This window comes from Ammodytes marinus (genome assembly GCF_949987685.1).
Source record: "Ammodytes marinus genome assembly, chromosome: 11".
Lineage (NCBI taxonomy): Eukaryota > Metazoa > Chordata > Actinopteri > Uranoscopiformes > Ammodytidae > Ammodytes > Ammodytes marinus.
In genome coordinates, this window is record NC_137215.1 from 23,390,376 (window position 1) to 23,404,651 (window position 14,276).

Consider the following 14,276-nt stretch of genomic DNA (forward strand, 5'->3'; position numbering starts at 1 on the left):
CCAATATCATAAATGCTGTGTTTTTTTTTTTGGAAAAGGAAAAGAGAAGCGGTAAATGTCCTTGAGCTACAGCAACGTGATGTGAATAAACTTAGTGGGAACTGTTCAAGGTATTACAAGTTCCTACAAGACACTTTGAAATGAGGCCTCTGACAGCTTGGAACACAGACAAGGAGATTGATGGCTCTCCTTACCTGCAGAGAGGTAGCTCTGAGGAAGCAGTTGTGACAAAGTGAATGGAATAGACTACTGGAGCTTTCAACCTCTCAGTGGCTGGGTCTACGTGTTCCCCTGTTTTGATCGACACTACCGTGCTCCCATGGTTGACATTATGTCACATTAATAGCTCTGTTCTGAACATTTCTGCAGAGGTAGTATGCATCGTTGCACAGGCTCAGGCTGGAGCTAGGCTGTCTTATCGAACAATTTGCCAACACTGGTCACACTTGAAGTATTTTGCGTATGTACAAGAGAAAAGCTGGTTTATGAAAATATTATTTTTCAACTACAAATCACGAAAAGCATATAAACAGAAACTTTAGAAAACGATTAGGTGTGCAAAAGCAATTAGGTGCAGAATTGTATAAACACAACAAGCTTTTAGCTTATTGCTGATAAGCATCCATCATGTTTTGCTACATTGTTTGTCAAAGGCCCTGTTCATACTTGCATGATGCCACCTGTTGGAAATCTGCTACCCAACTAAACCCATTATTTACATAGATTTAGTAAACCAGTAAATGTGTTTCTCTAATTTATTAAATCAGTGACTGATTGTAACCAACACTGACAGCATGCCCCACCTGAACATGGATGCTTCTTCAGGCAAATGTTATAAACAACTAACATTTTGCTGCAAGCAATACATGTACTAATCTTTAATGTTTTAAGACTTTTGATTTCAACAAACATGCAATAACTATATCAGAACCTCTTAACATTACGCCTCTAGTGGGGATATCACGGGGGAGATCTTGTGCGCCAACGATTCTAAGCCCGCCGAACAGACATGAGGAGCCCTTTAAATGGCTGTGAGGATTCGGGTGTAACTGGCTACTCTGGGGGGGAACTCGCTGTACACATTCCCTAAGGGGCTGCACTTTCTTCACTGCACCCTTACCACTAACCCCCACACCCTCTGCTCATACAAATCACAAAGCGTCAGGAAAGGGCTCTTTAATTATGGGATGCGTGTGCGTGATGTGATTTCTTTTAAAAAAGGGATAATAACCAGGGCTGTAATTACGAGCATTTGATGCTGCCGACGACTGTCACTCAAAAGCTGTGGAGCACATATGCTAGAGGCCAGTCCTATACTTCCACATGCTCCTCTAGCCTCTAGTTGAAGCAGCTCTCTATGTTTATCCAAAATGAAAAACCACTCACACCATGTGATATGGGGTTATTACCCGTCTATGCACCTTCTTACTTCCAATGCCAACAACCAAACATGACCTGAAATATTATTGGGATGATATCAGCACTTCACCTTGCCGGTTCTATACAAGTAAAGTTAAGCACTTGGTGCCGTTTTCTAAACGTAGCACTCAAGAATGGTCACCATATTTGATGAAGTTAATGTGCTTTTGAGCTTGTATCCACATAGGTGAATGGCCGTAATGTAATTCGCTTTAGATAAAAGCAGCAACTACATTAATGTAGGTTAATGTAATGACTCAAGTTGCATCTGAATTATCTCAAGTAATATGAAACTTCCAGTCACTGAATGGATTTGAACTATAAACAAGCAATGACATACATCATAATTTCAGCTCACAGATGCTGTTCTGCACACTCTTTTGCTCTGTGTGCGCATTGATCAAACATACTATATTGAGGGTCATTTTCATTCACAAAGAGATAACACAAAGTGCTTTACACGATATAAGCATAGCTATGACCCCCCCCCCTCCTCAACCCATCCACAAACAGAGTGTTGCAGTTTTGCACCATAACCGTTCTTAGGATACCTCTATAATATGTGAAATATATCGTGACAAGAGTACAATAATAGTTGCTGTAGCAGTGTTTTACCCCATCAGAAGCATTTATGTAGAAGTGTTTAAGATATACCGTTACCGTCTATGCTTCAAATGATAGCGTGACATTTTTTTTTACCATAATGCCAAGCCTGATATTAAATATACAATATAAAAACTGACATTTTCGTTCCTCATCAAAGAAATAAACCGCCTAGACCCAACCTTTGCAAGGAATGTGATTCTTAAAAGGACGGTGTAAAACGTATCATTGATTTATTATCCCAGTGATCTGGATGCTCACATGGTCTACATCACGTTGTTGTAGTTGTAAAAAAATGTCTCCAAGGCAATTAATTAATCATTGCCAGGACAGTAACAGAGATGAGGAGGAGCCGTAAGGCTCACTGCACACCTAAAAACAGTGTGGTTAGGTTGTGAATGCAGCCGCACTCAGCCCTATGAAGTCATCATCTTGGCACATCACACACTCCAACTTCCTACACAATTGAAGCTTAGGTCAATCCAGGTTAAGTACTCGAGCAACGTACTAAATGTCAATCAAAAGCCTGTGTGAAGATCTTGATGTACTAAAATATCCAAACTCGGCATTCTCTGGATTTGATACAATTCCCAAAATTGCGTGTTTGAAAGGAATTCAGTCGTCTCCAAGAGAGTCTGCCTGACAGCTGAAAACATTGAAGTCTTGGCTTAATCATCACCTTTTATCAGGTGATATATATATATATATATATTTTTTTTTTAATATAAGATGGGATTCAAAATGATAGTCCATTCAAAAGAAACACATCTGTTGTTTATGTTGTCTGAGGCTGGCATGGGTTCAAGGCATTTTGGCTGAGGATGGAGGTGGTTGACTGGGCATGTGGTGCTTGATTAGTCTGCTCTTCTCGGCAGCACCCGAGGCAAATGTTCATACTGTCATAATTATAATTTAGTACATAAAAATCAGCAAGCGAGTTTAGGGTACAGTAGGAGGGCCTCTTTTTTTTTTTTTTTTTTTTTAATTCACATACTGATCAACGGATAAGGGGTAAATAACGGGTTAAATGTAAATTAACCTGAAATCAATTTAACGTTTACCACTTGTATTACTGTGTTTATCTACAGGATAAACATTATGAATTATTTACATTGAAAGTGGCTGAAGCTGACATTAAGCTGTTATGATATGCCGGCTCGTGAGCAGCAGCTAAGCATTGTAAAACAGTGGAGACTGCTGGACAAACTGTGTAATGAATCCATTAAAAATAGACTTGATTAAAGTAAAAATGTTAAGCATGTAAAAAGGGGCATTTCATGAGTCATTACAATTTAATCTTAAATCCAAGTTCAAATCTCAGGAATTTATGGGTAAAAGTTAACAGAAACCCACAAACTCCTCTTTGACGAAGATTAGCCTTTGTGGACAAAAAAAAACCCACCAACACCAGTTCCTTTGACTGACTGACACACTCGCCCTCAATTATTAATTTATTACCCCAGATGTTCACACATGGGTATCAAATCATTATTAGTCAGAGAAACTTCATAATTTAATATTCAGAATAAAATTATTTAATTGTCTTCTATTTAAATTAAGAAGCCTACACTGCTAGTGATAACCTTATTCTTCATCATGTTAGTTACTCAGGGAGAGCATTGCCAGACGCTCTACTCTGTTTCCTTACTGCACGACAGGTGCATCTCATTAGTAGAATATCAAAGGAAAACCTAATTATTTTCTGCAATTGAATTAAAAAGTGAAAGTTCCATATATTCAAGATTCATTAGACGTACATTGATATATTTCAGGCATTTTTGTTTAATTGTCAGGATTCCAGTTTACAGCTCATGAAAATCCAGCATCTCAAAATATTAGAATATTACATATGGCCAATCAAAAAATAAAGAAATGTCGACCTTTTGATAAGTATTTTCATTCGTCCACTCAATACTGGGTCTGGGATCTAATTTTACATGAAATAAATGCATTAATGCAGCATGGTGACGATCACCACGCACCAGTTATTAATACCGGTATTCCTTTTATTTGTCAGTTCACTGAATGCCAACATGTACTGTGCCATACTGAAGCAGAGCATGATCCCCTCCCTTCGTAAACTGGGCCGCAGGAGGAGGAGCGCAAGGTCTCTAATATCCACCAGCTCCTTGATGTCGTCATGAATGAGTGGAAGAGGATTCCAGTGGCAACCTGTGAAGCTCAGGGGCCTCATTTATAAAGCTTTGCGTGGGATTCACGTGGAAGCTGGCGTACGGAAGAAATGTAGGATGTACGTGCAAACAAAAATATTCAGATTTATAAAACAGTGCGCACTCACGTCCTACGCCCGTTTCCCTTTATAAATCACAATCAACTCTAAGTGTGGCGCAGCCTTTGCGGGCTTCACGTACCGCCCATATTTACCCATACATAGTCATCGACACGCCCGAATTAATATAATTTACTGAGTGCATGAAGGCGGTAGTGGCAATCGCCGACTGAAAGGGAAATGGAAAAATAGACTCCACACGGTGTGGATCACTGCGGTCACGCTGAAGTGCCCGTTGGAGAAGTGGCGAACAGGGAAAATATAGTTTGGTGGCAGTGTGAGCGTAAAGGCGTCAGAGTGCAGCCTGTGGCGATCTCTGTGAACGCTGTGGCCAAAATAAAAAGAAGTGATCCGACATAAAAGTGGACGCAAACAAGTGCATATCCTCACACAACAGTGTTTGTGCCACGAGCTGGGGGCACTGAGACCCCCCATGAGATACAGATTCGGAGAATTCATCCCGGGGCAGTGACGGGCGGCGGAGGGTTAATAATAAACTTCACAGTCCCTTTCAAAACACAAATGCGACGTGCTTAAACACAAAGAAAAACACATAGATAAAACGGACTAAAAGCCGTGAAAAAAATCACAGTAGCCTATGTGATGTACAGTAGGCTTATCATTAGTGTATGAAAAGGTGCACTCCTGTCTGCCTGATTGAGGCATCGAGAACAGCGTCAGTGTAAAAGTAATAGGCTGTATTCCACCTCAATATTATCAGAATTAATTCCACAACATGCAGATAGGTTATTCTTTAATAACTGCAGAGCTTATTCGAACGTTGCTATTTTGTTTTTATTTGCACTCATATATCTCCGTTTGTAGGCTATTTAAGATCCTAATTCGTTTTGTTTTTTGTTGGTATCACTCCATGGAAAAATCCGTGGAGGCATTTGTTCATTAGTTGTAAGAATGGCTTCATCCGTTTTGCAAAGGAACTCCCAATATATGATAGACCTACATGGCTTATAATAGGCCTATCTGGATTAATTTTACACAAACACATTCGTTCTCGCACTTTATACATGTGCCGACGGAGTCGCCGTTTCTCCTTTCTCCACTTTCTGTGCGTACGCATGGGTCAGAGTTTGCGTGGAGGACCGCACATCTCCCGTCAAGTTTGGTTTTTATAAATCCCAATATTTGCTTAGAAATTGGCGTGCGCCCTCTTCTGGGCGTACGCAACGTTTATAAATGAGGCCCCTGGTGAACTCCATGCCCAAGAGGGTTAAGGCAGTGCTGGAAAATAATGCTGGCCACACAAAATATTGACACTTAGGGGTGTACTCACTTTTGTTGCCAGCAGTTTAGACATTAATGGGTGTGTGTTGAGTTATTTTGAGGGGACAGTAAATGTACACTGTTATACAAGCTGTACACTGACTACTTTACATTGTATTAAAGTGTAATTTCTTCAGTGTTGTCCCATGAAAAGATATAATGAAATATTTGAAGAAATGTGAGGGGTGTACTCACTTTTGTGAGATACTGTATGTGAAGTATGTAAACTTGAATGCAACTGGGGGGTTCAAATGAAGATTTAAATACATGTATGTCATTGTTAGGAGGTTAGGAAAAGGGGGGCAGACTTAGATAAAGTGAGTTCAAAGTATGAAGACTTTGATGTGAGCATGGAGAGGCAAGACCTGGCGGGAATATACACTTTAAAGAATGTATAATCATGACCGATTATAAAGCTGGAATACAGAATCTCCTGGCGTGTGCGGTACTCACCCTCCCTCGCTCTCTGCCTCCTCTGAGCTCAGAGCCCCGGCCCTGGCCTCACAGACGGTCCCTGCAGGCCTTTTCCTTCGTGTTGGCGTGGTCCTCTGGAGCGGGCTGGCTCTGTGTGCCTCATGGCGGCCCCTAAGCTCCTCCCTCACCTAATAATAATAATAATAATAATAATAATAATAATAATAATACAATTTGTTTGAGAGCGCCTTTCAAGTCACCCAAGGACACTTGACATTCACAGATAAAAATAAACAACATTAAATAATACACAAATGATAAGTAAGACACAAAAGATGAATAAGGCCTATGAATAGACAGAGACATAAGATTAATGACAATATCAAGAGGAACATTAGAAGCATAAAATTCAAAGTAATCAATGAAGTAAAATGTGTTAAAAGAATATCACAGAAAGCAGATGGAATCAGGAATGCTTTACCTGGTCCTGCAGTGCGGGCAGAGCGTTCTTCAGCGACTTCATCTCATCCTTCAGCTCTGACACACACTGGATGAGGGCCTCCAGACGCTGCAGCACGGCAGCCTGACTGTGGGGCAGACCTGGCCCGTCCATCAGCATGGTGCCGCTCCCCTGTGGTCCTGTGTCATTGCTGTTGTGGTGGTAACCGGCCCACGAGCCTCTTCTCCCTCTTTTCGACCTGAAGCCCCGGTACCACACCACCGCCAGGCCGACGCCAGCCAGTCCAGCCAACGCTCCCAGAACCAGCACCTTGCTATCTGCCTGGGCCATCCTGCAGGCCTGCCACCAAAAGAGACAGAAATAACAAGTTTTTAAAGATTACCCATTTCAAGCATTTTGCTGGAATTGCATGATGTAAAGATGGAATTTTTTGTAATTGATTAGTTTATTTTTGCAGCTGATCAAAACTAATTTTGGATGGGAATTTTTAAATAGTGAAAAATTAATTCCAATCACAATTTCACAGAGTCCAAGAACAAGATCTTCAATTTGCATGTTTTGTTTCTGAACATCAATATGAAAACCCAATGATATCAATTTGCAATGATAAAACAAATAATGAATAGACGCAAATCCATTTACGAAGCCTGAAAAAGTAAATATTTGAAAATTGCGCTCGACACATGACTGGAAAAAAAACAAAAAACATGACAAATTGTCATCTATTAACTTTACTTCAATCAATTATGCAACTATAAGAGTGACTTCTGATGTTAATATTTAACCGAGTATCAAGTAAACCGATAACCAGTTATGAGATTGGTTTAACAATTGTTATCATTTGGTGTTAGAGTTGGTTACCACTGTGCTGTGCTCATGGTTCCCTTGTAGTCAATAGCCCTTACCATAGCGTGTCACAGTCCGATACTAAGGATGTATCAACAGTGACACATTAAAAAAAAAGTCTACTCCTAGTAAGCAGAAGCCTGTATTATTGATGCTATTCCAAATACCAGAGAAGTGTCCATCTTTTAGATTTGTACTGACAAAAAACAGCTTACAAAAAGATGCTTGGCAGGGAGTGACCTTTCACCCTTATCACAGGTGTTACTTATGATCTAAAATTAATATCTCAATGGCTGCCCGGAGCAGAGTATGCCGGGTACATTAGATACAGAAATCTCTTTCTTCAAACACTATATACCTGAAGATAATATTACTTTTCTTTAAAAGATATTTTCTCTGCATTTTAACCTTTTTTGACAGTTTGAAGTAGATAGTAGTGACAGAGTGGAAATGGGGAGAGAGAGGAGGATGACATGCAGTAAAGGTCCACAGGTCGGATTCGAAACCCGCGACAAGGACTGAGCCTTTATGGTATGTACGAGGGCTGTGAATATTTTGGAATCCCACAATTTGATTAGATTGCGATTCCTGGTGTCACGATTCCATTCAAAAATCGATTTCTGGATTCAGTTCAAAAGAGGATTTCAGGAGCTACTCCAGTCCACTGTGTGTGTGCCAAGAGGCATTGTGGCAAATTATGGCATGATATCAAATTAGATCCATCCGTCTTATTTATCTTCATTTAGGTCTATTTTAATGTGAAGCTTGTAATGCATTTGGCAAGTCAAAACTACCATCAACAGCAAAATACACATTTTAACGATTTTGGTAAATTATGAATCGATTTAAAAATCGCAGGAGATAGGAATCGCGATTTTTTACATGAATGGATTTTTCTCACCACCCCTAGTATGCGCTCTACCCACTACGCCACCGGAGAGCCCCGACAACACAGCAACATGCGGTATCCTAAAACAAAACACTCTGGTTGCGTTCCGAATCGCATACTTTCTACTATATAGTATGTAGAAAGAAGATTTAGGATGTCCCGATTCTTGTGGCCAGATTTAGGAAGGTTAGAAGTACCCGGATGTCCTACTTCATGCGGCCAAGATTGTTAGTGTTGAAAAGTGCATCCTATTTGGGCGATTCTGACCCACAATCCAGTGCGCACGTGAAGTGACGTAACATTGACGAAGCCTCCATATGAAAACAAACAGGGATGCGACGGATATAAAAGCAAGAGGCAAGATCAAGGCGCAATGTTATGATGAAATAAGAGAGTAAAGTATGTCCCAATAGTATGCCTACTGCATCCTAACTAGATTCTTTTTATCGTCGGATGTAGTATGTAGAATAGAAAAAAGAAAGAGTATGCGACTCGGAACGCAACCACATTCTCTTATCATTGTTTTGACATCAGGCTTCCTGTGTGCGTCCTTAAAAATGTCCCTCCTGTCATCAAAACGTACTGCGTCATAACTAAAACCTTCACAGCAGGAGATAAAGGGACGCAATGGAAGGTTGAATGACAACTTTTAAAACCATTATAAGATGTTATCTCCACCTTCATGTATTGTCTTATATCAAATCACATTGGATTTAAATTTGACTTCTCTTATGACACAGTTCAACAGAAAAATGTTGTTTGAATTCTAATTGATAAGAGTTCTCTGCAAAATCTGTATTGGATAAAATGTTACAACCAATAATGTATTGCGTATATCACCCCGTTAAAAAGGATACACCTAAATAGTCACTGGTGCATGCAATAGTTTTTCTTTTTCTTTTTTCAAATATATTTTTTGGGCATTTTTATGCTGTATTGATAGTGCAGAGAGACAGAGGTGAAATGGGGCAGAGAGGGCAGTGACATGCAGAGAACGACCGCGGGCGGGAATCGAACCCGGGTCTGCTGCTGGCCCTACCAACCGAGCTAAGGGCGCCGCCTGCAATTGTTTTTAAAAGTCACCTAATTGGTCAAATGGAGATCACATGAATGTGCAGTAGTCTGGTAGTTTCAATTGATTGTAGATTAAAAACAGGTTTATCTAGAAAGTCCCATTTCTGGTTTGTCAGTGCAGCAACAAAAACCAAAAAAGACTCCAGGAAACCCGTGAAATGGTAATGCCAAAGCACCAGTTGAGAATGGATATGTGGAAATGGCAAAGTTACTGGATATGCCCTACTTGTAGCAGACCGTCCAGGAATTACAAGCTTCCATGGCGACTGAAGAAACTGTTATACTTTTGCACAGGTCGTGTTAAACTATGTTAAAAGAATATTTTTCTGTTGATTACAGAAAACAAAAGTTCACAGTGAGATAATAAAACAAAACATTACATTTTAAAATGGGGGGGGGGGGGGGGAATACGCACTCTAGGCACAGTTAGGAAAATACATTTTCTAATATTAATGAGTTAATACTAATCATGTAATATTAACCTTTGTTTTTATATAATAAGAAATCACCATTATAATTAACGTGCAAGCAAATATATAATAGTTACTTCAATTTCTTACAGTCACAGCTTTACATGTTAAGATATGTGAGAAAATCTTAGCCTTGGGAGAAATAAATCTTCTCGGTACAAAGAACTTATAGAAGTAACCATTTCACAAGAGAAGATCAGATAAAACATGACCATCTCATGACGCGACGCGAGCTACAACTAAAGTAGCAGAACAATAGCACCCTTCTTTTCCGTATAGAGCAGGACACTGGCTCATGTTATTGGACCAAAAACATGAGCCAGCCTCTCCTCCAATACAACCACAGATCACACTGCAACACATATGGACCAATCAGATAGATTCACATTTCCTATAATAACTTTTGTATAAGGATAAGTTAGCATTCTTGTCTGGGAAGTTCTTCTGAACAGACATTAATCCATGTACATGATCATGCTAACCTGCCTTTTCAATTTACATAAAACTACAGTTTTTAAATTATAAGCTTGAACTAGATCATTTTCTCTTGTGATTATTCCTTCAACATTTTTGAATTAAAGAACACGTTTTTCTAACAGCACTCTGAATGGCAAGTGTGTGTCTGGAAAACGACCTTACAGCTCATTACAGACTACATTAAGAAACCTGCCGACTGTCTTAGATAATTGGATTAACACAACAACGTGACACGTAACAGCATGCACAACAGTCTGAGAGTACCGTAAACGTAAAGAATGAACAGACCACTAATTCATGCCTGCCGGGGTATCAAGTATGCTTCATATCATATTTGAATTACGAATGTCAATAAGCCAGTGTCAATGACGAGTCCAGCTGCTAGCTAAAATTCGCCAGTCCCCAGATGTTGAGCTAGCAATCAAAAACAAAGTTACTAGCCAAGGTTAAGCGGCTACAACGCATTCAGCTGCTCGCTATCTGCAACAACAACCCGTTTTATAAAACATTTCTATTTAAATAAAGATAAAACGCATAATAATAAAGCGCTTACTGCTCAAGTTAAAGGACACCCACTTCTGTCAGCTTGTCAGTCCACTAGTGTAACCGTCAAAACATTCCGTGCGGGCTCATGCGCCACCGGAAAGAAACGTTCCGGGCTTCGACTGCGTCAATCTCAGTTAAAAGTAACAAAGTTAATCAGGCAATGTCAATCTTTGACACTATATCTACAATCTGTCACCATATGACCTCCAACTTTGGAAAAGTCGTCACTGTTGCCTCAAGGGGAGGGGCACTAGTAGCCCATTCTTTTTTAGATCAGTCTGTCCAGTTTCTCCCCTGGCAACAGAACTGAGAGCTAGACAGCTACATGCGGAGTCTGAGCTTTCACCATCCCACCAGCGATTTTGGGCTCCATGAAAAGACATTTGACCCCGCCACCAAAGGCCACACCAACCCTGCACAAGCCCTGTAACCAAACCTCCAGAATAATATAATTAAAACATATCAATTAATTGTAATGAATGTAGCCTAACTTGAATGTAGGCTACTTAAATTAAAATTAGGCTAATTAACATTATCAACAATATAATGATGGACAAACAAGTAGAAACAGAAGGTGGAAAAACAAAATGGAAATTAATGGAGGAAAGGTCAAGTCAAGGTCAAACAACAAATCAACAGGTTTCTACCACTTTCAGTCTTGACTGTGCACACTAAGGTTGCGTTCCGAATCGCATACTTTCTACTATATAGTATGTAGAAAAAAGATTTAGGATGTCCCGATTCTTGTGGCCAGATTTAGGATGGTTAGAATACCCGGATGGTCTACTTCATGCGGCCAAGATTGTTAGTGTTGAAAAGTGCATCCTATTTGGGCGATTCTGACCCACAATCCAGTGCGCACGTGAAGTGACGTAACATCGACGAAGCCTATAGGTCCATGTTATGAAAACAAACGGGGATGCGACGGATATAAAAGCAAGAGGCAAGATCAAGGCGCAATGTTATGATGAAATAAGAGAGTAAAGTATGTCCCAATAGTATGCCTACTGCATCCTAACTAGATTCTTTTTATCGTCGGATGTAGTATGTAGAATAGAAAAAAGAAAGAGTATGCGATTCGGAACGCAACCTAAATGTTATGGCAATCCAGCCTTTTACAGAGGAACCATAACACTCTCTGAATCCTTATCATTGAAAAGGATTGATTAAAAAAAGGAAAAGTTTTACGTTGATAAAAAAGAAGGGGAAGACATTCTCACCTCCTTCCTCGTGTGGGAGTAGAGCTGGGTCATTAGAGGTTTGGGGGATGGGAGACTGCACCTGTTGGGCCTTGCACTGTGTAGGGACAACTGGTTTACTTTGAATTGTGTAGAAAAGAGCCACACCACTCAGCCATCCTCCATCTACACCTGTTGAGTAGATCCAACCAGTCCCACCTGATTTCATTCAGCACAAATCAGTGAGCTGTCTCTCTATTCCACCCATCCTTTGTTCTGGCTGTCAGCAACAACACACCTCATGTGAGTGCCCTAACCTGTTCCTGTAATTTGGAACAAGCCTGTGGTTGTATGTGAGTTTGCCTTTCCATATGTTGCCTTTCCTGGTTATTGTAAATGGTAAATAATACATTTAGAATATATGGAACTTTCACTTTTTAAATTAGATCGCATAAAAAAGATGTTGCATGTTGTAAACTAATGGTATAATGCTAATAATTGTTATGCTACAAAGGGAGGCTCAAAGAAAAACCTACCTCACCTCTACGATTCCCTCCTCACCGGTGTGTCCTGTAGTGAGCTTGGATGAAATGTGCACCAGGATTTAAAAAGTTACTGAACACACATCATTTATCAACCTTGCACCTTTCTTTTATTTGAGTTTTACAAATGGCATTCGCTGTGGGATCAGACTGGTTATCAAGTGATTCACTCCATATTTTTTTATACATAATGTATAACCCAACTTAAAATGCATCACACATTGACTTGACTATATTTTAGATTTTCTTACTGTTATTCTCTTATATTCTAAAACATTTGTCAGATGCTTGTGGGTTCTTTGTTCGTCTGCACATAGAGACACGTTCATGATTAATGGTTTCCATTTCACAAAAACCAACAACAGCAATGACCACGGTGACCTAGAGAGCTAGTTTCTCTCTAAATGGTTATTATTTCAGCCTTTAGAGAGGTAGAGAGCCGTACTTGCTTGGAAAACGGAGGTAACAGGCTGTTCCCTTGCATAATGTGATGTTAGGGGCGCTACGTGCAGTTTCTTCCCTGCTCTCTGAACACAGTATTGTTCCTTTGCCCACATCCTGCATTCTGCCTGCACAGGGAAACAAAAAGCCCACCTGAAACCAGGAGGCATGGCGGTGCCAGAAAAAAAGCAAAGAAGCTTGGCCAGCGGTTATGGGGTTGGCCCCGACAGATGTAGATAAGGGAGGCGCATCCAGCCATGGCCTTGCTCCAACAGATAAGCAGATATTGTCAACACTTTGTCGGTTTTATCCACCCACCACACATCAGCCCCAAGCTCTCAAGGCAGAAATAAAAGCAGCCTCAGATTTGCCTCTGTGCACACAAATAATCAAACGATACACAGGAGAAGAATCGGGGTGAAATAAGGCATCACTATCGGGCCTCTTGCTGGCAGACCAAGTGTGAAGCCCAATTGTTAACTGTCAGTAATAGTATTGTAGGAGTGTTTTCTCCTTGTGTGCACGAGAAGCTGTGGGAGGAAAAACTTCTGACTTCTGTATCAAATGTGTGCTGTGTGCTGTGTGAACAGATTTAGTTTAGAGACTCGTTCAGCCATAGAGATGTGGCAAGCGTTGTGTAACAGAAGGGCACAGCATTGCTGGGCTAGAGCATTGGTGAGACCTTTTACCAGTTTATCACAAAAGAAGAGTGTTTTATTTGTATTTTTGAATGGCATTCGGCATGAATAACAAGACTACATTTAAAATGAGTTCAAATGAGTCGGTTTGTGTAAGACCTAAATTGGCCTAAAATCCACTTTCAAGGATTGTAAGATTGTAAGAAAAACCTTCTTGCATAGATTCATCCACCCACATAAAGGCCTACACATTCGCTCCCGAAATGCAGCTCCGCAGCTGCTCGAGTATCAACAGAGGGGGCGTGGTACTATCGTTACTTTCGATACCATGGGACAAGTCAAGTTTCTGCTGTTGCGTGTACACTTACTGTACCTTAAGGAAGTGTCTTCAGAGAAAAAGAAGATAAACAAGAATTGTGAGAATACAGCTCATTACCATGTTGACAATGTGCTCTCTCACAGACAGACAGACAGACAGACAGACATCCATCTCGCTTACCTCATTAAAATCCTGTTTCCACTGTCTGACAGTCACTGGCAGACAGAAACAAACATATTGCAAGAATACTCACACAAACCATGTAATCCTTCTTACACTTAGTCATGCCATCACCTGCAGCTCAGACTCAGAAATGAAAATGTCTTTGAGGTGGAGCATATTTTTGTGTGTAAATAGCAGATTCATTGACTGTGCTGTAATGTGTTTGT

The 14,276-nt window shown here is 40.3% G+C and overlaps 1 protein-coding gene across 2 annotated transcripts in view; it reads right to left on the reverse strand.

Annotated features, from left to right (window-relative positions):
- Positions 1 to 12,029, reverse strand: part of rmdn2 (regulator of microtubule dynamics 2) — a 49,525-nt gene extending 37,496 nt beyond the window's left edge. The window contains exons 1-3 of one of the 2 annotated variants that reach the window (XM_080037095.1): positions 11,990 to 12,029; positions 6,489 to 6,806; positions 6,047 to 6,195 (exon numbers count right to left, since the gene is read on the reverse strand). In XM_080037095.1, the coding sequence (XP_079893221.1) occupies positions 6,047 to 6,195; positions 6,489 to 6,806; positions 11,990 to 12,022 (500 nt within the window). In that variant the 5' untranslated portion in view covers positions 12,023 to 12,029. Of the gene's footprint in view, positions 1 to 6,046; positions 6,196 to 6,488; positions 6,807 to 10,776; positions 10,825 to 11,989 lie in introns of those variants that run through there. The other variant, XM_080037096.1, reaches the window with a different exon arrangement.
- Between the last annotated feature and the right edge of the window lie 2,247 nt (positions 12,030 to 14,276).